The sequence below is a fragment of the Cyanistes caeruleus genome, chromosome 11 (genome assembly GCF_971803275.1).
Source record: "Cyanistes caeruleus chromosome 11, bCyaCae1.hap1.1, whole genome shotgun sequence".
Classification (NCBI taxonomy): Eukaryota; Metazoa; Chordata; class Aves; order Passeriformes; family Paridae; genus Cyanistes; species Cyanistes caeruleus.
The window spans coordinates 13,317,107-13,341,273 of record NC_141711.1 but is presented as its reverse complement, the minus strand read 5'-3'; the positions used below and the strand labels follow the sequence as shown (position 1 = coordinate 13,341,273).

General features: G+C 36.2%; 1 protein-coding gene across 2 annotated transcripts in view; it reads left to right on the top strand.

Annotated features, from left to right (window-relative positions):
* CACNA2D3 (calcium voltage-gated channel auxiliary subunit alpha2delta 3) overlaps positions 1–24,167 on the top strand; it is a 413,270-nt gene that overhangs the window by 320,322 nt on the left and 68,781 nt on the right. For both annotated transcript variants that reach the window (XR_015275129.1, XM_086846678.1), the window contains 9 exons: positions 4,828–4,899; positions 5,135–5,196; positions 7,049–7,116; positions 8,819–8,864; positions 9,015–9,112; positions 9,921–10,014; positions 11,608–11,703; positions 12,829–12,950; positions 13,521–13,601. Coding sequence is in view for 1 of the 2 variants with exons in the window: in XM_086846678.1 (XP_086702804.1) it covers positions 4,828–4,899; positions 5,135–5,196; positions 7,049–7,116; positions 8,819–8,864; positions 9,015–9,112; positions 9,921–10,014; positions 11,608–11,703; positions 12,829–12,950; positions 13,521–13,601 (739 nt within the window). In the remaining variant the exon portion in view is untranslated. The remainder of the gene's footprint in view (positions 1–4,827; positions 4,900–5,134; positions 5,197–7,048; positions 7,117–8,818; positions 8,865–9,014; positions 9,113–9,920; positions 10,015–11,607; positions 11,704–12,828; positions 12,951–13,520; positions 13,602–24,167) is intronic.

Genomic DNA, 24,167 nt, shown 5'->3' with positions numbered 1-24,167 from the left:
ATTGTGTATTTGTGCTGGATAGCAAATATAGCACTAGAAACAGGAATAGAATGTCTCCCTAGGGCTGGTCCAGACAACTGCTGAAACTCAGAAATGATCTGATCTTCTTTCCATGAGATCCTTCTTTCCTTAATGGAAGTAATGGGAGGTTTTTACTTAATGTACAAAGTCAAAAAATATCAGATGGATAAACAAAATGGGATTATTTGACCTGCATGCAGAGCAGAGTTTCACTCCAAACTCTAATTTCAGAGAGATGGGTAGCTGCAGGAGCATTAGTTCTGTGTCTATCACACAATGTTTTCCATTAACCTCATTTTTCAGTGCTCCATCTACTCTGTAGTTCACTCTTATTCTTTCTTACCTTTCAGGCTTAGCCTTTTCTGCAGTACTGTATCAAAAGCTTTCCGTATGTCCATGGCTTAACATTTGCCTGTTCTTTCTGTCACTTCCTCTATAAATCTGATTTGTTAGGCATGATTCGTTTTGTGTGAATCTGTGCTGACTGTCCCTAATTAAATCGTAACTTTCCAGGTGTTCACCTTTCTGTCCCGTAATTTTGTTTTTCCCATAAGGTCCCTCCTGCCAAAGTCACGACTGCATGTCTGTATTTTTCATAGATGTCTCCTCGATCCCTTCTCAAATATCAGTCCTGTGTTAGCTTCTCTCAAGTCCCTCATACGTCTACTTTTCCAGAGAGGTTTGAATACATCCACTGAAGGTTCCCATATTTACTTTGTCATGTCCTTCTGAAATCTGGGATGGATCACGTACAGCAGCCCCTGGAGTCTTGTCAGTCTTCAGATGTCCTAATTTCTTGATCCCTGTTCTGACATAAGTCTATATTTTCTTTCTCCCTTACAAAATATATATCTTGCATTCCTCGTTCTCCACCCCCTTGGTGAATAGTGAAACAGTTCATCTATGTTTTAAGCAGGGTCTGTTTCACCAGGTGATAGATTGTCCTCGGCCTCTCCTCAGAGGCCATTTCACTTCCTAAGTTGAAGTTCTGTGTTGGAGTGCACACACAAACTTTTTCAGCGTTTTTATAGCTTTGTGTCATTTTCTATGCATGCACTATTTAAGGTCTCCCCATAAGATTTTCATATATTGCAGCAGCCTTCTGCAATCTCAGCAATCCCATTGGCTTCATGTTTTACACCCTGCTTTTTCTGTTATCTTTGATCACATATTACTCAACCAGTTTCTCTGCTAATGACCTTTTAAAATTTCCTCTCTCCTTTCAAATGTTATTGCTGTAGTTACACATAGATTTTAAACGTTCATGACTTTTCTTTAAACTTTCATGAGTTTTCATTTTGATTTTTCTTCTTGTTATTTGTCCTTGGTTTGTTTTCTTTTTTTTCCTTATATTTCTTCTATTACTTCCTCCACTTAATTTTCACATTTTAATCCCTTTTTTCAATCATATCTTAGTAGAAGATCAGTGGTTCAGATTATGGAATACTGAGCTATTTCTCTGACACTGAAAATCAAGTTTTATTTATAATTGAGATTCTATCTGAGTACACAGAAAAGTCCAGATTCAGCTCTTTCTAAGTACTGCCTTTGACTGAGACCCCTAAGGTCCTTCACTTTTTCTGAAAATTCCTTACAAAAATTTAGTTTCCTTTTATGAAGAATTCAAAAATATTATTTCACATTTTGATGAAAAATATATACATACATTTAATCTGAATCTTTCTTTCACCTATAAAATATGTTTCTTAAAAGTGAATTTCTAATTGTAATGCAAAAACAAGCTACATGTGGCTCTGCTTCAGAAGGTCTTGGATTTGATGTTCTTGATTTTTTCCAAGCTCGGGTAGTAAAGCATTGTTTATTTAACTGCAGAGAGAAAGAATTAATGTATTCATATAGCTGCTTTTAATAACATAGACTACTACTGGTCTATTTTTCTCCCATGAAACACTTATGTAGAAGCTGATTAAGACATTTTCTTACATTTTGCCACATTAATTTAATGGTTACATAGTTTTCCAAGAATATAGAATGATCTCATACTGCAGCAGTGAAACTGAGTTGTTAGGAATTGATTGAAAGGTATTTTGTTGAAGGAGCAATAATGCTTATTACTCTGAAAGGTGAAGACATGGTTTTTCTCCAGTGATCCAATAAGGAAAAGGTGGCCAAACTAAGGTTAGATTTTTTTTCACAATGAAATACTGTTGTCATAAATATATCAGCTCATTTTCCAGGTTAACAATACCTGCTATCTTGCAGTTAAGGCATTTTATTAGAAACAGAAATTTTAGCATGAGCTTGTTAAGTTAACAGTGTCTTCCAGCAAGGTTTGCAAATGCACAGTACCAAAGAGGAGAAGTTTCAATTTGAATGGAGACCTTTTCCTCATTAACTCACTTAAAATTCTTCTGGTAAAATTTCTAGCTGAATGAAATGAGTTTTTTTCCAAATTAAAAAAAAAAAAAGACCATGAATGAATGTTTTGGGGCTTGAAGCCAACTGAGGCAGTGCTTATTTTATGCATTTGAGGAGGGAGATGAAACTGCAGAAGAGCTGAGAAACTGGATTACAAAGCCAAGAAATGCAATCACAGCAAGCAGGAAAAAAAAAAAAAAAAGAGAGAGAAAACTCTAAATCCCACATGCAGACTTGATCTTAAACACTACTGAGAGTTTGGAGATTCTTTTAGTAAATCTATGACTTGCCTGAGGCTTGTGGGAGGAATGGGACTTAGACAACTGCAGGCACCAATAGGAGAAAAATGAAAACCATGTTAAAGATAAATGGAACTGTTCTGTAAATGTTAGAAAGTAGATGGTTAATTAAGACCAGCTCTCCAAGTCCAAAACCACAAAACTTAAAATAGGAAACTATTTCCAGAATTGCCTATTATGTATTGGTAGAAAAAAAAAAAAATCTACAGTAAAATATATTCTTTATTTTACATATACCTCCTGCTAAAAATTATTCTTTTGCACTCACTGACAGAGGAGTAAGACTGTTAATTCAAATCTAGAATTAAATTTAAAGAGCTGCAAAGTTTTCAAGTTTTGATAGGTCAGCCATGCTCAACTTGTTTGTGAGAATAAAGCTAGATGTTTCACTGGCCAGTTTGGTGATTCTCTTTTCCCTCCACTCTAACTCAGCCTGCAGAGCACATTGATATGTCTGTCTTCACAGCTTCTCATTAAAACTCGACTGAACTGCTCAGTCTGGCATGAGGTACTGTAGAACAGGAGATATTTATTCAGCAGGAATGTGATGTCCAAAATTGTGTTTAGATAGATATGCAGTAGAAGAGACATATAAGTGCTTATTTTGTCAATATTTTCCTGCATTTTAAATTCTGAATTGATTAGCAATAGTGGAATTTTCAAATTGTGATGAAAATTACAGCTGTAAAAAATCTATAGGTGCTTTTCCCTCACAAAATAACTCACGTCATCCATTAGTAATTCTAAGTGCTCAAATTAAAAATTTCCATTTATGGATGGTGTAAGTTAAACAGCAACTTTTTTATTTCTTCCCTAAAGTGAACTGATAAATAGGCAAATTCAAAACCTGAAGGCTGAGGGTTTCTCAAAAAACCTGTCTTGTCTTTCCTCAGTTTTAGCCCAGAGGCCCTGCCCTCAGACCAGCTGTGCTGGGGTGGCCTGTCCCCATCCTTGGGGACACTGATGGTCACTTTGGCTTACAGGCCTGGGCTGTGTTTGTTGGGTTTTTTCACACTTTTCCTCATCGTGGTGCATTCACCTAAGAAAGAGGTGGTGTGTCCTCAGGGAGGAAGGCAGGGAGCACCAAGGCGTGCTAAGGGCAGAGTTTTTAGGAGTGATCAGAGTTTTTAGGAATGATGGGCCAGGAACTCTGCTGCCCTCAGGCCTGGTAGTCTGTATCCCATGTAGAAAATAAAATTACAGGACAAGAGTGCTTGTTTGTAGTGGTCATCTAAAAAGTAACAGATTTAACTTGCAGAAGCAGCAGTTAAATCACTGTGTATAAACCCTTTTCCATTTGTTTTCTGTTTTCCCTAGCTTCTCTGATTTTTTGGCTTATAAAGCAATAAAACACATTTTTGAAGGGGATTTAAAATATCTTTTGGAAAACTTAGAGAGGTCCAGGCCAATTGTTAAAGCTTTGACTGGCTTAGGGCTTCCACCACAGAGCTAAAATTTAATACCTTGCAAGGGGTGTCTGGACACCAATGAACAAGCAGAGGGAATTACAGAGCACTGTGGCTCTGTGTTCCCACTGGATCACGTTACTGATCAAATGGGCTGTCATTCTGGTTTTCATGGGCTAGTGTTAATTTTTGATGCAGTTAGGATGAAGTTTCTGGTGCTCATTAAGGATGCAGCCCAATGTAGACTCTTAAGCAGAATAAATAGCGCAAGATAAGCAGGGTTTTCTCTTTTTTTTTTGCTTTCTTCTCATCCATGTCATTGTTGATGTATTTCAACACTGGGCCCTGGTCTAACCAGCTAAATCCAGCTAGGAATCCAGCCCTTGCCTTGCCATGCAGTAAATGCAGAATTGCAGTCAGTTACACTGTTCATACCAAATAAAATCCAGATTACCACACAAAAAGGTATTTTGCTATGAAGGATGCTGAGAGCTCCTATCTTATGTACCTTTGCTTGAAATTGTATGGCAGGAGCCTTGGCCTATACAGTCACTAATAAAATCTGTAAATGGGCTCTCCAGGGTGTAGTAGAATTGTTGAAAATGAAAAAATGAAGAAACTTGAGTGCTACGTAGACCAAATGTGTGTATTACAGAGCTCAGAGTTAAAGGGATTAGAGGAAAAGCAAATAAAGGAATTGACACACATTTCCTTCATTTCAGCTTCGAAATGCAATGGTGAACCGAAAAACAGGAAAATTCTCCATGGAAGTGAAGAAGACAGTGGACAAAGGGGTACCATGTCTACAATACTATTCCAGCTAAATGTAAAGCAAGCAGATAGTTTTTAAACTATTTTTAAGGTTGCTATAAATATGGCTCCCTGCAGTATATATATTCTTTTTCACTCACTGAATGTAAACTTTGCTTCTAATTATATCAGTGACTAACCACTTGATCTTTTATACATTTCTTATAGCAAAGTAACTTCTTCTCCTCTCCTCTTCTGACTTTCTTGTTCTGAATCTAGAAGCGGGTCCTGGTGATGACAAATGACTACTATTATACAGACATCAAGGGTACTCCATTCAGGTAGAGCTGGCCATAATAAATGGACATTTCATCCAACTCATTGGATTTGTGCTTATACAGAGCTTGTGAACTCATTAAAAGCTCATCAGCAAAAGCTGACAATGAAATATCCCTGGACAATGCTGAAAATAGCAAGGAAAAGGAGCCTACCAGCATTCCTTTCAGCTTTTCCAGGGATGGAAAGTTTGTGCAAGCTCACACAGGCAAACTCACAGTGTTTGTCATGGCTTACGTTTCATTGAAAAAATATTCAGTTGAGGTTTACACTGAACGAAAGGCTTTCGCAAGTACTTGGAGAGCTATAAATACTATAATCCATTTAAGTAACAACATCTTGAGCCCCATTTTATTTTTTTTTTCCACAACAAGAATGTAATGTAAAATGAGATAGTATTTCACTTCCAATTTGAGGTTTGGATGTTTTCTTTCTCTGAACTAACTTCAGTGTATTTCTATAACTAAAACCAAGTAAGCCGGTAATTTTGGCATGTATTTTAGGAGGAAAAAAAAAAAAAGGAGAAGAAAAACAGGTAGCCACTTTAGAAATGCTCATATATGAACTAGAAATAAACCACTAACAAAAGAGCCCTAACTGTACTTTGCACTTAAGGCAGGAGTTTGGCAGTTGCAATACTCAACTGAAATTTTCTTCAATGGAAGAATTTCACATAACTTGAGCTACATTACCACACAGAAAAACTACAGGCACATTTTCTCTGACCTCTAATGCATCTTCAAATTTACTCGTGGGTGGTAATACTCAGTGGGTTTCTTGCTTTGTTTTTATTTTGTGGAGGTTTTTTTTGTTGCTGTTTGTTTTTCTTTTTTTGTTTGTTTTTCTTTGGCACTGGCACTCTTGCACTATTAGGTAAACAGAAATGGGGTTACATACATGGATGTAGTGTGAGTTATGGCTCTAAGGAGAGAAATGTAGTTAGGAAAACTGTCCTTTTTCAATATGGTATGTATCTAGTCTCAGGTAGTTGTGTAGATTCAGGAGAACTGCACACTGTAGTGTCAAGGATGTTTTGTGTTCAGCCCTTTCCCAGACTGAGCTGTTGATTGCAGCTTGTGCGCTCTTGGGTTTGGTGCCTCTCCAGGTACTTCAAGTACTAGCCCATGCATTTGCAGTCTTGCTGATTACTGCAGATTCCTAGCTCAAGATAATCCTCTTCAATAAATGGATGAATGGCAGAAGGTGTTCTGTGCTTGTGTTCAATAGCAAGAGGCAGAGGATCCCCCAGCCACTTCAGTAAACTTGGATCTGTTAGATGGTAGACTGAAAACCAGACCAAAGCACAGGGTATAACTGTTGAGAATTTATGAAGCTGAAGTTAATACAAAAGAGCTATACTAGCTTAAAAATATGAAACACAGAAAAATTACTCCAGGAGGAGACATGATGCTGTTGTCACGTTTGAAATTCTTTTCCTCTCAGTAGCTCTATCAATTCCCACACTTCTGTAGCTTCTCAACAGCTTAGTCTGATTTACAAACTACTGTCTCCTTTATTGTAAGGCTGTAGTAATGTTCAAGGCTCAGCTGAAGAAATCTCATGCTGGGTAAACAGCAGTAAGCTTGGAGGGGCTCATTTATTAGTTTGCCAGGGAATAATGGTTTACTACACCTCTAAGCACACATAAATACAGCCAATTGTTACGGGCACATCAGTACTGAGACACCATTGGAGCAACTAATTGAACAATAAATATAATTGGTGAGGGTCTGGAAACAAAAAAAGTTTAAGTTAATCATAGTACATGAGCTGGAAATGTTAAAAATGAAAATAGCTCTGAATGTCTGCTATTGTTTGCCTCACAGATTTCAAGGTCTGCTTTATTTCTCTGCACAGTTTAGGTGTGGCTCTCTCTAGAGGACATGGAAAATACTTCTTCAGAGGGAATGTAACTGTAGAAGAAGGTAAGGTACCTACCTTCTCATGTAGCTTACACAGTAGTTTTATTGTTAATTTGGTAGTTCCTTGTCTGCAGATTCCACAAGGGAATTGGACTTTTTTCTTTAAAGATCATTTACTTCACAGGGTTTTAAGCACAGTCAGACTATTTGTGAATCTTCTTTAGATGGGACCATCCTCCATCCTCCTCTCTCAGTGTTCCAGAGAACAACTCATAGCCCAGTGTTAATTATTTGTGGTTCTTGAATGAAGGAACCACTAAGAGCACTATAATGGCTGTTGGTTTTGCTCACAGAATATACATTGTGAAATCTTTCAGAGCTATAACTGGTTTGTGCATTAGGTACAAGGATTTACATGTTAATAGTGGTAGAGGTAGACAGGGAAAGAACTGCTCTTTCGTTTTGCTTTTTGAGAAGCCCCTGACTAAATGAGTTGAGGAGTCAACTGTGTGTGGTGATAAAGTTTTTTGGCAAGAAGGTTTCTAAAGATGAAGGAAGAGTGGAGGCATTTCAGAAGGTTGAAGGAAAGGTTGAAAATTTTAGAAGCTGCTGAACAAAAAGTGTTTCAATAGAGGAATGCTTTCAGATTTTATGCTGAAGTCTATTTCTGATTCTTGTTTTGTCAGTGATGTTAAACAAGACAGTTAATTTCTTCAGGCTTTTGTTCTTCAGCTGTATTTTGGGACATGAATGTGTTCTCATACTCAGGAGAGATAGATATAATGAGAAGTTCCTTGAAGTTTGGGTTCCTGCACAGCAGCTACAAAGAGGACGCAACAGGAGACTTGGAGCTACTCTCTCCCCAGACTGTTCCCAACATCCTTCTCACCAATGTTCTTTAATGCAGCCACACATCTCAGTCAGTCTGAGTCCCAGGTGCACCCCCAGAAGCGTTAACAGAACCATAACTAACAGTTCCCACTCTTACCTTCACTGATTCTCTCTCACTTCACCTCACTGTCCTCCCTAGGGAGCACAGTTTTAGTTCCAGTTTTGGCTTCCCTGCCCTCCTTAGTCACGGTTACTCTGTTCTTGTTCATTATGTGCTCTGGGGGGGTTAAGCTGTTGCCTTCTGAACCCTACTTGCTATTGTCCATTGATAAGTATTTTAAGAGTTTTTAAAATTGCCAAAGTACATTTTTATTGTGCTATATAACTAATGATATAGTTCTTATTTACAAGGATTTGTGTGACCTGTTGGTACAAAAAAACATTTCTGAATAATCCCATAAATTGCTGCTTGTGTTCATGGCCTGTGTGCTTAGGTTTTGAGGGAATTGTTCTTAGTAATTTTTTTCTTTATAAGAGAGGAGAACAACTCTCATGAAATGAGAAGTGTGTATTTTAGCATAAAGAACTTTACTGGCCAAAGAGAACAAGGGAGTATGACCAGGAGCCCGTTACCATTTTGCATTTGTCTTTGTTCACATTGTCTTCTAAACTTTAAATACATTATGTGAGTAACTTGTATAAGTTAAACATATCAGCACAAATGTTTTTTCTTACCTTTTCAGTTTTAGATTTGATTTAACTAGTTTTGACAGTTTGTTAAACCCTAAAGCATATTTGAAGATGGTTTACTGTGATTTATTTCATTACGGTAATAATGCACTTTCCAAGAAGGGTTTATATTATGGAATGTATGCAAATAACCATCTGTTACTCAGACTTCTCCCTAAATAACCCATTATTATTCCTGTTACAGGTTTACATGATTTAGAACACCCTGATGTATCCTTAGCAGACGAATGGTAAGCCTTAAATAAAGCATGAAATTAGTGTCTGTTGCCCCTCTTGGTTTCATATTGTTTGTGCTTGCAGAGCCCAATCTTTAGTCCAAAGACAAAGAAAGATTGTGCTTGTACATATAACTTTTTCCTGTTTTGACAACGTGTTCACAGGTCCTACTGCAACACTGACTTACACCCTGAGCACCGGCAGATGACTCAGTTAGAAGCAATTAAACGCTACCTCACAGGAAAAGAGCCCCTGCTCCAATGCAAGTACTTTGTTCATCGTGGATTTGCAGGCTTTATCCCAGCTAAAAACTGTCATACTTTACCTTCTACAAAATGCAAAGCTACTTCGTTCAGCCTGTGATGATTTGAGATAGGACTGCTTAGCTGATGTTGCTTTGCAATTTAATTTGGTTTTAAGCTTTTCCTGAGGTAGCAATAAAGATATTATTACTTATTAGAATGAATGATGTAATATTAGTAGTAGTATTAATTATGATGCAAATTTTTTACCAAACATTCAAGTTTCTGTTCAAATGGTGTAGCTGTACTATGCAACATTACGGCTCCATCTGTTTTTATAAATTAAACAAGACTGATGGGAACCAATCCCTGAATTGCACCTCTAAAGAGTATACTGGATATTTCATGAGTATTTTAGAGAGGATGCATATGTAATAAGCATTTCTGAACTGGAAATCAGAATAAAAAATTCAGATAGGTGCTTATTCTGTATATTTGCAGAAATGCAGAGATTTTGTGACTGTTACTAGACATACTAGTATCCTTATGGCATATGCAAACATGAGCATTAGATAGTGTATACATGAAGAATATACATTAAGTGGAGTATCACTGGGTTTTGACTTAAATTGTTGCTAATGCAATGAAATTATATGTGAAAAACTGCACTGTGGTAAAATACAGTGTAATATTATTTAGTAAATGTTGTAGTGCAAAATGTTTGAATGCATATCACAAATAAAATAAAATGTAAAAAAATATTGTTTAGTCATCTAAAAAAAGTCTTTATATGTACATACATTTACTGATTTTATTGTACTGTGGTAGGTGATAAAGAATTGATCCAGGAAGTTTTGTTTGATGCAGTTGTGAGTGCACCAATTGAAGCTTATTGGACCAGTCTAGCATTGAATAAATCAGAGTAAGTGATCTTTGTGTCCATCATTATTCAAGTGTCATGGTTGTATTTTTATTTATTTATGTTAACGAACTGGTGGAATGTCTAACAAATAATGAAATTCATGAAAACACTCTACTAAGTACTTGATCCTAAATACCACCAAATCTGAGTTCAATCTGAAGTGTTTATCTTGCACGGTATGTCATGATGATGAACTGAAAGGTTACCTAATTTCCACAATAAAACTGGTGAAATTGTACCCTAATTGCAATTTATCACTCTGTGTATTTTTAACAAAGGGTACTTGAGAAATTTAGTGCAAAACTTACCAAAATTATTGATGCAATTGGTATCTTATCTCAGAATAAATTATATATATAAAAACTAACACTGCAAATAATTTCTTTAATCTTTGATTTGTTTATTTTCCAGAGCTACTTGGGATCCAGATTCCTGTTAGGGAGAGTTAGGAGATTAGTCAGTCCTTTTCAGAGTTTTATCTTCTACTTTATTCATTTATTCTATGATGTACTAAGGTGTTAAGTAACAAGTTTTTATCCATATTAGAGTGAACAGGTGTTAAGCTTAGCAGTTTGCATGAAATAGAGTGGTTGAAAGGCAGTTCTGGAGATTATCCCGATTTGATTTTCCTAAATTTCAACCATTTTCTAAAAGTTGAATGAAAAAATACCTTGCTGTACATCATGTACTCCTGAATGAATAAGAGCAACATGATAAGATCTGGTTCATCAAAACATTAGCCAGCCTTCTCTGAGAAGATAAAGACAAGAAATTCTTGTATGCTAATATACTGTGGCCATCGAGAGGTGTAAGGTGTCATCCCACACAGTGAAATAACAGATCCAAAGCACAAGGACAGCTGTGGAATGATGCCAGTGGGAGACTTTTGGAGCCCTTTCAGATTCTTACTTTGCTTCACTGTCTCATTAATGAAATAATAAAATGGCTCTGGTCCCTGGTTTTGTGGTAATGGGACTGAAGTTCTTGCAGCCATACAAGAATTGGTTTTAAAATAGCTTGGTACTGATAACAGTGCAGCAAAAGAGTTCAGTCTGAGCTGCCTGCCATGTTTTTTTCCCAAGTTCTAGAGGTAAAGCCTGTCCTGATGGCAGCTAAGTTTGACACTTCACTATCTGTTTTAAATCTGTTTGCTTACCTGAGCAATAGTCACACCTATGACTTGAAGCATAAATACAGCATGGAAATGCTGAATGGATTGGGAGTGAGATCTGGAATTCCTGCCCATCTCAGAATCACTATGTCAGTGGTTATTAAATAGTTTATATATAGCTATGCCACACCTCTTTATTCTGTTATTCTGTCCATATAATTCCTTCCTATAAATCCTACAAAATTTATTGTGTTTGGCTTTTTAGGGATTCTTAGTCTAAATAGCATTTCTACATTGCAGACTATTCAAAATCCAGATGACTATAACTTAAAAAATAGCATTTAAAAGCAAATCAATAAACAAGGGAATTATGCTTACAATAACCTTTCTCCAGAAATGTGTTCACTTGTGCTTTCTGAGACAGTGATGCAGCTCTGTATACTGTCTGAAGCATTCTTTGCTTGTGTTCTGCACTGTTTCAGAAACTCTGACAAGGGAGTGGAAGTTGCCTTCCTTGGGACACGGACGGGGCTCTCTCGTATCAACCTGTTTGTGGGCCCAGAACAGCTGACCAACCAGTAAGTAACAAACTCTGCAGGGCAGCCAGATGAGAAAAGAGAGTCAAAAGATTGTTTTTATGAAGCCCATCTACTGTTTCTTCACACAGAACAAGTTAGAAAGATATCCTAGGATCCCTTAAGTTCTTTCTTTGACTGGGACATCTGGAACAATGAACTATTTTACACTTGTAGCCTATAAATTTGCTTTGCCTGCACACATCTCACATCTCTTTTCTTGCTACAGAAGATCATGCTACACCCTTTACTACACCACCTGAAAACAAACACCTGTAGGCTTTTTCAGGGACTTTGTGTCATTGTGGAAAATATTTTTGGTGTTGAAATAAAGCCAAGTGGCAGAATTGGACTGGGTGAAAGAGGAGTAAGGAGACCTCATCATACAAGAGTTTCCCATTTTCCTTGGAGAACATGTAATCTAGTGGAGGTATTATGCATATAAAAGAAAATCTGTGCTTGATATTCATGATAAATAAAGTTGATTGAATATAAAGTTCTATGGGCTTATCTGAGGACAGATATTGTTGTACAAGCAGGTGACATCAACAGTGCTACAATTTGTTACTGTCACACAGAGCACCAGAACAGCAGAATGGACATTATACTTGTTCTTGCCATAAATTTTCTTCTGTCAACATTCCCTGAAATTATGGAGGAACAAAATATTTAGTTGTCCACTACCACCCCCTAGGTAATATTCTGAACATAGACTGTAAAATTACTTTTTATTTTTCACTACCAAGGAGTGAATGCCAGTGGCAACAGGAAAATCTCCAGTGCCTTTTCCACTCTGTGTAGCTCACAGCTCTTATACTGTGCTGAAAAGTATATGCTTTTTAGACTAAGCATTTTTATTTGTACAAATCAGTAAAAAAAATTTTAGTGGTAGTTAGAGGTCCTAGTTTTTTGTGCTTTTAATGTCTTTCACAGCAAAAGTTATTGTGTATCACAAATAATTATTAGTAACTAAATTAACTTTTCTGTTGAACAAGTATTATTAGAAAAATTGTTCCAAACCATTTTCTTTTGTAAAAGACTGCATTTTTTTTTTGTCTTCCAATGCTAGAAACTATTGTGTGCCATGCAATTAACAACAATTGTTTTCTTTCTCTCTTTTTTATCAAGAGACTTCCTGACAGCTGAAGATAAGGAGAACATTTTTAATGCTGACCATTTTCCACTCTGGTACAGAAGAGCTGCTGAACAAATACCTGGGAGCTTTGTCTACTCAATCCCATTCAGCACAGGTCTGGCATTTGTCATTCCCTAAATTCTGAACCATGCACGCTGCTGAAAGGATCCCAATGTGTCAGTACAGTGGGCTTTGGAGCTAATCTCAAATATTGATCTGAAATAGGCATTGAAATTTGCAGCTATTTCACTGGTCCTTTGACCAGGTGTGTCTTTCAGGGGGCTGAAGTGAAACCCTGAGATGTGCTGTGGCACTTTTCATTTAATATTTGCACAGGTAGAGTTACATTTTAACAAGTGCTTTAAGCAGAGCAAGCCCAACAGAGTAAATGTCCACATTATTGCAAAGCCCTGCCAGTTGTCATCTTCACTGTCCCTTTTAGCAGGGGAGGCAAAACCTGATGAATCATTTCAGTGTTTTAAGCCTGTTTTTTTTTATTTTTGGTGTGCTGGGGAATTTAAAATGGCTGTGGCAGTTTGTTCTGTACATATGTGATGTTCCCTGTTTTATTTTCTGAACACTATAGCCACATAGACTGTTATTTAAAATCAGGGAAAAAAACCCTCAATTTCCTCATTATGCAATAGATTGTTTCAATTTTTTTCCCCCTTATTACACCCCACAGAAACTGCCAACAAGAGCAATGTGGTGACAGCCAGTACTGCTATTCAGCTTCTGGATGACAGGAAATCTCCAGTGGTTGCAGGTACAGTTGTTGTAGTTTATTTGTTTTGTTAATTTTTAAAAATCAGTTTATGAGTTCCTCACTTTCTCTTTTGGGTTAGCAGGTGTAGATATCCAATCTTGTAAAAGGAGATAGAGAAGGATGCAGCTGCACTTCTAAGATATAATTGGATGACTAAGTGTAGAGAGCATTTAATGCTTCCTCTCCCCAAGAACTTGATCCTTTAGTAATTTACTCTCAAACCTCCCTGTCAGCTATTGAATTTCACTTTCTGGAAATAGCCATTATCTGCAAAGCATTTTTGTTAGACACAATTCTATATCATCCTAAATCAGATTATATTATGATATGGAAAAAGAAATATAAGAAAGGACTATCTGTTGTGTAAATGTTCCACCCAGGCTTCAAGTTTGAAAATTCTGTGCTATAACAGGATTGTTATATAACAGGATAAAATGTGGTGATTTTGTCTAGATTATCAGAGATGTGATTTGTTCAGAGCACAGAAATTGAATAACAAAGATCTACTGTCAGCCAAGAGTATAATAGTACCTAAAGACTGAAAGGTGATGTGTGACAACTACAGAATAGAGATAAAACAAACTGATTTTAAAATGAGAGTAAGTAATTTTGAAATTGTTGGATGTTGTAACTTTGTTGAACATCCAGCTGTAATTATTGGATGTTCCTCACTCAAGTTCAGATGCTTATCTGACCAGTTTTTCTCTAGTTCCCAGTGGTTACTGACTTTGAAGAAGGAAAGGATTTTGATAAGTCTTATGATTTTGCCAGAAACCAAACTCTCTTATCTCAAGAAAAATTACATACCTACCACAAAATAAAGAACCCACTTACTTTTTCTTGTATTTAAAATACTATTAAAAATGCAGTGAATACAATACTGAAATAACAAGAATGTGCCAGAAAAACAGAAAATCTCAAATATTTTTCCTCAAACACAGAATATTTCCACTGATAAGGAATAGGAAATAGGAAAGCAGCTTTCTGATTCCAATCTACAAAATCCATTCTTCAGAAATTATTGAACTCTTCTATAGCATTTCATGAAATCTTAATTTTGACTTCATATTCATGTTAAAGCATAAAGCAGCATTTTTTAAACTGAAGTCAATGCAGCTACCTGCAAAGTGCTGAAGATGTAATTGAGAGTTTTCACTCTACAAGGAAGAAGGTTGAATGTTATTTCTAGAACACTTTGTTGTTTGGAGTTAGCAAAAGTTTCACCATGAACTTTTACATCTTATTTTTTCTTATTTTCTCACAAGTATTGGCAATTTGGTTTTGACTTTGAGAAGGTATCACATGTAATTACTTCTAATACACTGTCAACAAGCTTCAGGGTTGTTAATTTTTCAGTAATTGTAAAAGAGAATAGCAGGTATTGCTTCCATTCTGCCAATAATTCTGTTTATTATTGAACATTTAAAATTGTTTGGATCCCATAATTTCTATTTAAAATAAACATAGGGTCTAGAAAGCTTTTTAATGTCAAAGCATGTAGAAGAGTTCCATGGCATCTGTAAAAGCATAATGCCACGAAAGGTAAGAGCAGTGTACCTACGCTCTGAAACACATCAGTGGGTTTTTTTTATTTCTAGTTCTGTAAACTTTAAAAACTGTGTGTTAGATATTTCTTTTTTACAATAAGAAGAATTTTTAAGGGTTTGTTTTGAATAATTTTTCCTTTCCCTCTTGTATGGCTGCATGTGCTCAGGTGATTTTCTTTTTGGGGAGAACCACCTCGGGTCTGTACAAACTTTTTTCTACGAAAGTATCACTCACCCAGCTCAGAGACAAATAAGTATATGCACTGTTCTTGTTCTCATTAAAATCATGAATAGGACATGTCAGTCCTAATTTCCCTCAGAAAACTTTCAAGAAAGTACCCAGCATCTAGTTCAATTTTTAGGTTTTATTATAAGGCTGACAATATCCTATGTTAAGCAAAATGGATTTGGAGGCACAAAGTGGGGCAGTGATAAAATGGAGAAGTTTGAAGTTTTTATTCACCAGACTTGGGAGACTAAAGTAAGATTATGGGTAATGTTTTCAAATATCTCCATTGGAGTTCAAATTTGGCCAAAACCTCTCATTTTAATTTGTGTGAAGTATTCCTTATCCCCATTTGGTCTGAGTAGATTACAGTAAACAGCAGGACGGGATACACATTTCATGTTAAATCACTCTGTTCCCTAGAGGGATTTGACTGAAAATTAAGCTGTGCCAGAATGTTGTTTATTACAGATCACTACAAGAGTTTAAATCTGGCAGAAAGAAACAAGAATATTGTTAGAAAATGGAAACTCGAGTTATTCCTGCCCATAAGAGGGGAAAAAAGGAATAAAACCAACTCTTACTGCAAAATCCATAGAGTGGGTTTTGGGTTTTTTGTTTTATTTTGGTTTTTTTTGGTTGTTTTGTTGTTTTGGTTTTTTTTGGTTTTTTGTTGTAGTTGTTTTTTTGTAGTGGGATTTTTTTTGTTTGTTGTTGTCAGGGGTTTGTGTTTTTTATTTAGAAACCCATCACTTATGACAGATTTCATATGAAAGTCTAAGGCTTATTGCAAATAGCAAAGACTCAACTGTATAAAATAGGCAAAAAATCCTTAAATCAGTGAGTCTGCAGACTGTTTCTACAGAACAATTGTGTTGCTGCTGTTTCACCATCTGTACCTACTAATACCAGTTCCCTGTCAGAATGTCTTTGCTTCTTGGCAAAAAGCCCATGTCATTTTTTTCTAAATCCTCTCCTGCTTCTTCCAATTGAGACTGTGATTTTTTTGTTTGTTTGTTTACTTAAATGAATGCAAACTTCTATAGAAGGTGTGCAGATAAATCTTTTATATAATTGTAGTGGCATCATATTTCCAGCTGTGTGTACAGAGTTCAGTTCAGTTGCAGGAGGGAAGTGACAGTACTACTGCAAGCATGGCTTTCTTTAAACACATTTATGCTCAAAATAACTTTAGCTGAGTGGTTTCTGTCACCATATCTTCTATATCAATGTTACACTGAAATGCTGAGCATCTTCAAACTGCCCCAGTTACGCTGTGAAGAGTAAAAGATGGTGGAGTTTTCTTTCCTTCTTAACAAGAACTAAAAATAGGAGAATGACCCCAGACCCCAGTCTTGAAATTTAGGGAGTTTCCTGGAATATTATTATTATTCCTCTGGGCAACAAAGATGAAGCTAATATAGAATATCTGAATTTAGATACTGATTTAGCTATTAAAATTGAGGCATGTTAAGATGGAACTGTGTTTTATGGTGCTCATGTGAAGGGCAGTACATTTCTGCTGAATGTTGCTAGAATTCAGCATTCCAGTCTTGTATTTGAGATTGTGTGAGGAGTTGGATGTTGACTTTCAAGCAGCAAACATTTGGGCATCTGGATGAGTGCAGCACAGGATTTATGTGTGCTATGTGTGTGTTTATTTCCATTTTTTGGTAAGAGATGATGGTTTCATCATTATGATTTTGTTAAAATTTTATTAAAGGTCCTGCTCACCTAGAAATTCTGAACAAGCTATGGGGATGGAAGTAGACAAACAAGAGTCATCATACAAAGCAGGGTCTAAAAACTGAAAAATTGCTTTCTTGAGATTTTGAGAGGGTTGACAAAACATGTGAACCCTCAAAAATGCACTTCCCTGTTGAGGCATTTTAGTTCAAAATCTGCAGTACAATATAGGACCTTAAAAGCCCCTCTTGTTGAAAGAGGCCATCACTGTTCACAGAAAACATAAAAATTAACCCCTTGGTATGTTTAATTAAAGGCAACAGAACTGACATAATCTTCTTAGGGAAAAGAAAATATATTAAAGAATGCTGAAGAAAATGTCTGATGAAAGTTGTCAAGTCCTCTTAAGTTTTCTTCATTGAACAAGTGGAACCTGGATTTCAGGCCTCATAGGAAAAGTCCATAACAGGCTTAGTAAAAAACTCTGGACACTGAGTCAGAATGAACGATTAAATCACACACAGCCAAAGTCTTTAGTCTCACAGTCACTGGAAACTTAGAATTTGAAGGAGGTGAGGAGAAATATTCCATTTTTGTTTAATGTAAGGCTGCTTAGAAAAGCTGAAATTACAATTTCATATAAATTTAATTTCTAATAAAAATGAATAAAAATTAATTTTTGTAATATTTTTTGCCTCTTTTTATGCTGACCTCTAAAATAAATTAATTTTAGAGGCTGGAATTGATCTCTTAAGCTCATCTAGTCCAATCCTAGTGGACTAGATCTTGAGAGAATCTGAGCTAGAGCTGATTACCCAGAACTGTGTCCAGTCAGATCTTACATGTTTCCCAAGTTGAGAGGCCGTGCCCTCCGTGGCTGTGTTATATTAGATGGAAATAGATAGAAAAACAGGTGGAGTTCTATAACTGTTGCCACCAATTGTTGAAAATGTAGAATTGCAAAACTGTTTTGTTTCTATGGTACCTAAGTGCAAGCAAGGAATATCTAAGGAAGGATTTTCTTCCTTCCTTTTTTTTTTTTTTTTTAATATGGTCAGTTTTGTACTGCACTTCCTGTTTATTAAAGTTGAAATTAGAAGATAGAAAACACTAAATGAGCTCTCCTTGCACATGCCCTTCTGTGGCCCGTCAATTCAAATCAAGTAGTAGCAGAATTTGTTTGTTTTAAATATAAAAAGCTTTACCAGTATTTCAGATTTGTAGTTTTTGAAAATGAGCAAGTCTTCAATTCTTTATGTCAGCTCACCTAAAATACTATACTAAGAGAAACTCACTGTAGCTAAGTTATTGAGAAATGAAAGTATTCCAGTTCTGTGAGGATGAAGGGAAGTTTACAGTCATTTCCTATCAAAGAGGGGTGATTGCCTGGGATGGGCATTTCAGCATTGCCATAGCTCTGACTCTACCCTTTGTGAACCCTTGTATCTGGTATAGGAGGTGTTACTGAAACTGCAGCAAAGGCAGTCCTCTTCTGTTCACTGACAGTGGGATTTTAAGTGCTCTTACCAAAAATACTCATTATGCAAACAAGAATACTATGTTTTATTCTCCCAAAGAAATCGTTCCAAGTAATGCCATGATCCAGTGTTTAACTTTTCCAGTATTTAACTTTTCAAACTTGATCCTTTATTTTTATAACCAGCCCATATACAAATTCAAGGGGTTTTTTTGACAAACCCTGGTTAGAGAGAGATTTTTTGCAAGTGACCTCATCCATTGCTTTCTTTGTTCTCCCTTTTATAAAACTTTGAAATCCAATTTTAGTATAACAATAAATTATTTCATGTTAAATATTCCTAGTCAAAATGCTAAACGGCCTCAGGTATTTTGAATGAACCAGCTTGAAGATTTAGAATCTTTTTCTGGGTTCATATCCATAAGCTAAGCAAAGAAATAGTAAGGACTTAATTTAATCACTGATTTGTTAAAAATGACACACAATTTTGAATGGTTCTATTCTGGCCAGAGGAAAATGACTCTGATGATCCTGCTGTTTAAGATAGTCAAACAGTGCCTTGAAATTAGGAAAGATACAAAATCTCATATTACTTTTAAAGTACAAATCAGTCATATCGAGGCTGGTCACACTTCAGGTATTCATTCTTCCTGTTTAGATCAGACTCTCCAGGAATGCAATTTAAAAGGAAAATTTGTGAATATATCGGTTTTGCTGTAGCTGAGACTTCTGCTGATCTAAGCTCTAAGTATGGAAGATTCTTTTAAAAACTCATGGAGGAAAATGTGCACCTTATTTCTGAAAATATATACCTTTTTGACACAAAAATATTTAGTTTCCACCCCCTTTTTCCTTTATTTATTTATTTATTTATTTTGTGTCTTAATATTTGTATACACATGACCTGAACCAGTTTTTTTGGGTTTTTTTTAAGTGAATTTAACCCGGGTTTACGTGCACATCTCTCTTGCAACAAAGTGGCTCTCAAGTACTTAATCAAAAGTAATTTGAACTATTGATATTTCTAGAAGTGACACAGATACTGTAAAAGTTTCATAAATACTGAAATCTGCTGATGTTACAGTTGTACATAGAGCAAATATATCTGCTCTGTTCTTCTTGGACTTTTTTTTCCTATTTTTTCTCACATGTATAGCTTTCCTATTATTATTAAGAACATTCAGGCAAATTTCAATGCCATATACAGTCCTTAAAATTTATGATGCCATCTATAAAACTGCATTTTAATATGAAGGCCTAGGGGAAAATGAATATGTCATCATAATGACACACCAACCAAATTTTTGAGGCACTCTAAAATAGATGTTTTCCTTGTCAGGCAAGAGAGTGATTTACCTAATCTTTACTCCCCATTATAAGCCACAGAATATTATATTCAGCAGTAGCATTTAGCAAATCCCTCAAAATGTTTTTCATGCTTTGGTAGAAAACCACGATTTTATGTTTTTCTAGAGTTTCTTGTTCATTTTGAATATTGTTTTTGCATTCATAAATCTAATATTGGTACACAGACTGATGTTTCCAGCTTCAGGAAAACTGAGATGTGTATTTGTACAGCCTAACATTAAGCAACTCACATGGAGCTGGGAGCCATTGCTTGGGAACGATGGTTTGGAGGCAAAATGTGGAGAGAGGTAAACTCTTCCCCTGGATGCTTTGGAGATGTGGTGAAGTACTGAAGTACTGTCCCTTTCCACTGGCTGAGCAGGGAAGCTGAAGTTAGTGACATACTCAAAATTCAGATCTTTACATTCATTTACATCTGTTCTCAGTTCATTTCAGCACACAGAATCTGTGTGTGGACTGGTTTAATAGTGTTTTTGCTTTTTTTGAGGTAGTTCTCTGCTGGTGTTAACTGGGGAATTTAATCTCTATTTATCTAATTCTTGGGCTTTCCTCACCACTTGTTCTTAGAGTATCCAGGACTTTGACAGATGCATCCCAACTTGTTTAATATTAATATGTATAGTAAATGGCAGAGAGCATCTGCTCTTTGCTTCTGCACTTCTGCTTTGCTGTTGGGATTTGTTGGTTGGTGGGTTGGGTTTCAGTTCTGCATAATTTGTGGAGGAGGAAGATCCTTGTGATCTAATAGCATTCAGATTCCAGGGGCATTTTCCTAAAGAATTCTGCTGCCAGAAAAATAAATCCCTGATTGCAGATCAAGCAGAACAAGGCAGCAGGAGAGCTGCTGGGTCCTTTGCATAACTGCAAATATTGCTGTGCAAGGTTGAAGCTGCAATCATAAACATGAATAAATTCCTATCACTTTAAAACCCAAAGACTGATTAATTAATTTTCCCTTCACTGGACTGTATTTCCAAACATCAACCGTGTTTTCTCATGTGTTTTATCTTGAAATGAGGATGACAACTTTTCAAAAAATTGGAGCATGAAGTGTACATAGCCCTAAAACATGGAGGGATCCCTCTGCAATCAGTACCACTGGAGAAAGGTGTCAAGTTTGTATTTCTTGGTTTGTTTATTATGGGCTTTTGATTCCTACACCTTCTCCCTCTCCTGTTGTGGTTTACTGTGGCTGGTGTTGCTGCCCATTTCCCCCGATCTGGGGAACTTGCAGCCACATTTCAGATAATATAAACCCAGGACATACCAAGATTGTGGTTACTATCCAAATTAAACAGATCCAAGCTGTAAAAGTAGGCATCCTTTCTGGATGCTTGACTGAAGCCTGCGTGTCCTTGTCTCCTGGTCATGAAAGACAGATTGTTGTAATTGTTATTATTTTCCTGTTAATTGTTCATGAGAGATAAGCTGTGTGTAGTGTCATTAAATGTGCTACTTTGATATTCAGGAAGAGGGAGACAGATTTTGTTTGGACATTGTATTACTAGAAAATAATGAAGCTGAATTTTGATTGACTTTTTGCAAGTGCTCAATGGAAAGACAAATATGGCAAGCAATTATGTTTAAAATTAAACTTTGTGTCTTTCAATATAGATAATATTGGTAATTTTCTGTAAAGAACAGGGATGTATTATAGTCTTCAATTTTTGTTCTAAAATGAAATTTTAGAAAGTTTTTCTGCAAACAAAGCAATATAGTGAGCCTTGATAAGAAAGACAGGAATACAACAATATGTGTGCTTTCCCTGTCCTTGCAAATGCCTTGCAGAGTGGCATGTCCTGATATTTTGTTGGCTTTCAGTGGGAAGAGTGTTTTCACAGAGATTAGAAAAAATACTATGTTTGCTATAATACTCTCATGAGATTGCTGGAAGGACAACAAAGCTTTCTCAGGATCCTTTATCTGAAAAATAAATCTGTGCAGACAAATAATTTCAGTGGCAGATGTCCATTGCTAAGCTTTATAAATTAAGGGCAGTGCTTTTGGGGATTCCCTATATTCAGTCTTCCACTTGTATTCAATAATTTTTATAGACAACAAATTGTGGCTTTTATCTCTGTTTATCAGTAGCTGAAAATTGTTTCCTCTACTGAAAAATAATTATTTTACCTTTATTAAATAATTGAATCAATACTTTTCTCTGTTCATTTTCTGTTATTATCTTATCTTTAGAAATGTCTGAATTTGTTAATTGCAAACATTTTTACTGTGGTAACCATAATAAACACTAAATGGAAAATTTCCCTGTTATTTTTTTTCCTTCTTTTTTTTTGTTTTTTTGTTTGTTTGTTTGTTTTATTTGTTTGGTTGTTGGTTTTTTTTTTCCTTTGGCAAACAGCACATTAGAAAGTATAGCACCAGATTTTGCATGGATTAGCTCTCTCTGTTCCCAGAGCAGAGGGAACTAATGGAAATATTTAATACTTTGCTTTCTGGCAGAACTCCATATCAATTTACAGCCTTGTGTGTGCATGAAAATCCCCAAAGCATCTTCAGTGTGATTCAGAATGAGCTTCTTTAAATGTTGTTGTGCCCTTCATTGACTCTTCCTCACCTTTTTCTTTTTTCCTTCTGTTTTTTTAACCATATGAATGATGATACAAAGAGGAAAGTCTGTTTTTGGTGCTAGGACTGCCTTTTTACAGGAAGATGTTCTGGTTTATTCCTGACTAGGAAATACCAAGTTGATACTTGTTTTTCTTTTGCTTGAAAATAGCAGGAGTGTGAAGTGATTTGTGACAGAAGCTGTGCTGCTGTGTCTGAGCCTGTTAGAAACATTGAGGGTGAAATCTCTCTGGAGGTTGGAAGTTTATTAGCTTTCATCTCAGGATCTACACTTTTGGTACAACTGTGCTGATTTTAGGTCTTTGCTGTGGAAAAAGAGTGATTTGGCATAGCCCCAAACCCATTTTTGGGCCAATAGGCAGTAAGATCCAATCCTATCTTACTTTCATCTTCTGTATCTGAAAAACAGTGTTTTGCTTTGCAAAATGTTATGGCAGTAAATGGATAAAAGAGTGAAAAAATGTAGATTTACATATTTAAATGACTTAGTTCTGAAAGTAGATTAGATTATTCATTAAGCTTTACCAAATATTTACAAGAAAAAAAAGTAAACATCAAGAGATCAGATTAAAGAGCCTGAATACATATGTTCCACATATTAGGATATTGTAAAAAATATAAATATTCTAAAAATATTGTGCTGATGATGTCTCAGCCGAAGCAATGTTCCCAGTCTAGGGTACCACATTTTAAACAAAATGTAAAAGAACTGAAAAGGCTCCAAGGAATGCAGGAGGAAAAACTTTTAGAGAATGTGGTCTTGCAGGAAAAATTTGAAACAGCTTGGTTTATTCAGTTCAGGACAGAGAAGAATGAACAGAGCCTAATAATGATATGAAGTACTTAGCAGTTAAAAAAAAAAAAAGAAAGAAAAAAAGGACAGTAATTGATTGTTTTCAATAGCTGCTAGATTTAGATTAAGACTGAGATGCTTAATTTTCTCTAGACATGAAAGTAACTGCAGATGCAGGAATGAGCTTTAATATTTAGGTTGCAATTATTACAAAGTAGATAAGAGCAAGGGTTACATGACTCCTGCCACAGAGCCCATTACTCAGCTGAGGCTGTTACTGGAACAGCTACAGAGATTCATTTCAGAATCCATCTGCTGGAAGGAGAGTGCAGATCTCCAAATTCCACAGCTTCCCCTTGCCCTTAATGCAGATTGTTCCATGGCCTTTTTCCTCAATACTATAAACACTGCTGATTTCTGCACTGGCTACCTGGGCAGGTCTTTATCCCTGTCACTGGGGACAGTTAGAGGATGCATGAGGTGTCTGTCACAAACAGCCTAAAATGTATTTTATCTAGTCTTGGAAAAGCGGAATGGAGCTCCTGACGGCTGCTGCTTGCCTTAAAATAATTTCTAAGAACCATTAAAATAACTACCTCTGCACACTCAAAATATTATTGGAATTTTAAACTTATGGTATTCAAATGCTTTTGGCTCTGATTTCCTCTGATGGCGAAACAGCTCTGCAGAGAGTAGGGATGGACCCTGAGTGAATGCAGCTGAGTGTTCCCCCGACAGGGAGGATGTGTGAACATGCAGCTGCGTTATCCTCCTGCTGAAGGGCGGCACTGTGATGGGAGCTGCATCTGCTGGCATGGCGTTTGCAAAATGGAGCACTTGTGTGAGGATTTGGGAACAAGTGGCTTCAGAGAAGTCTGTAGCA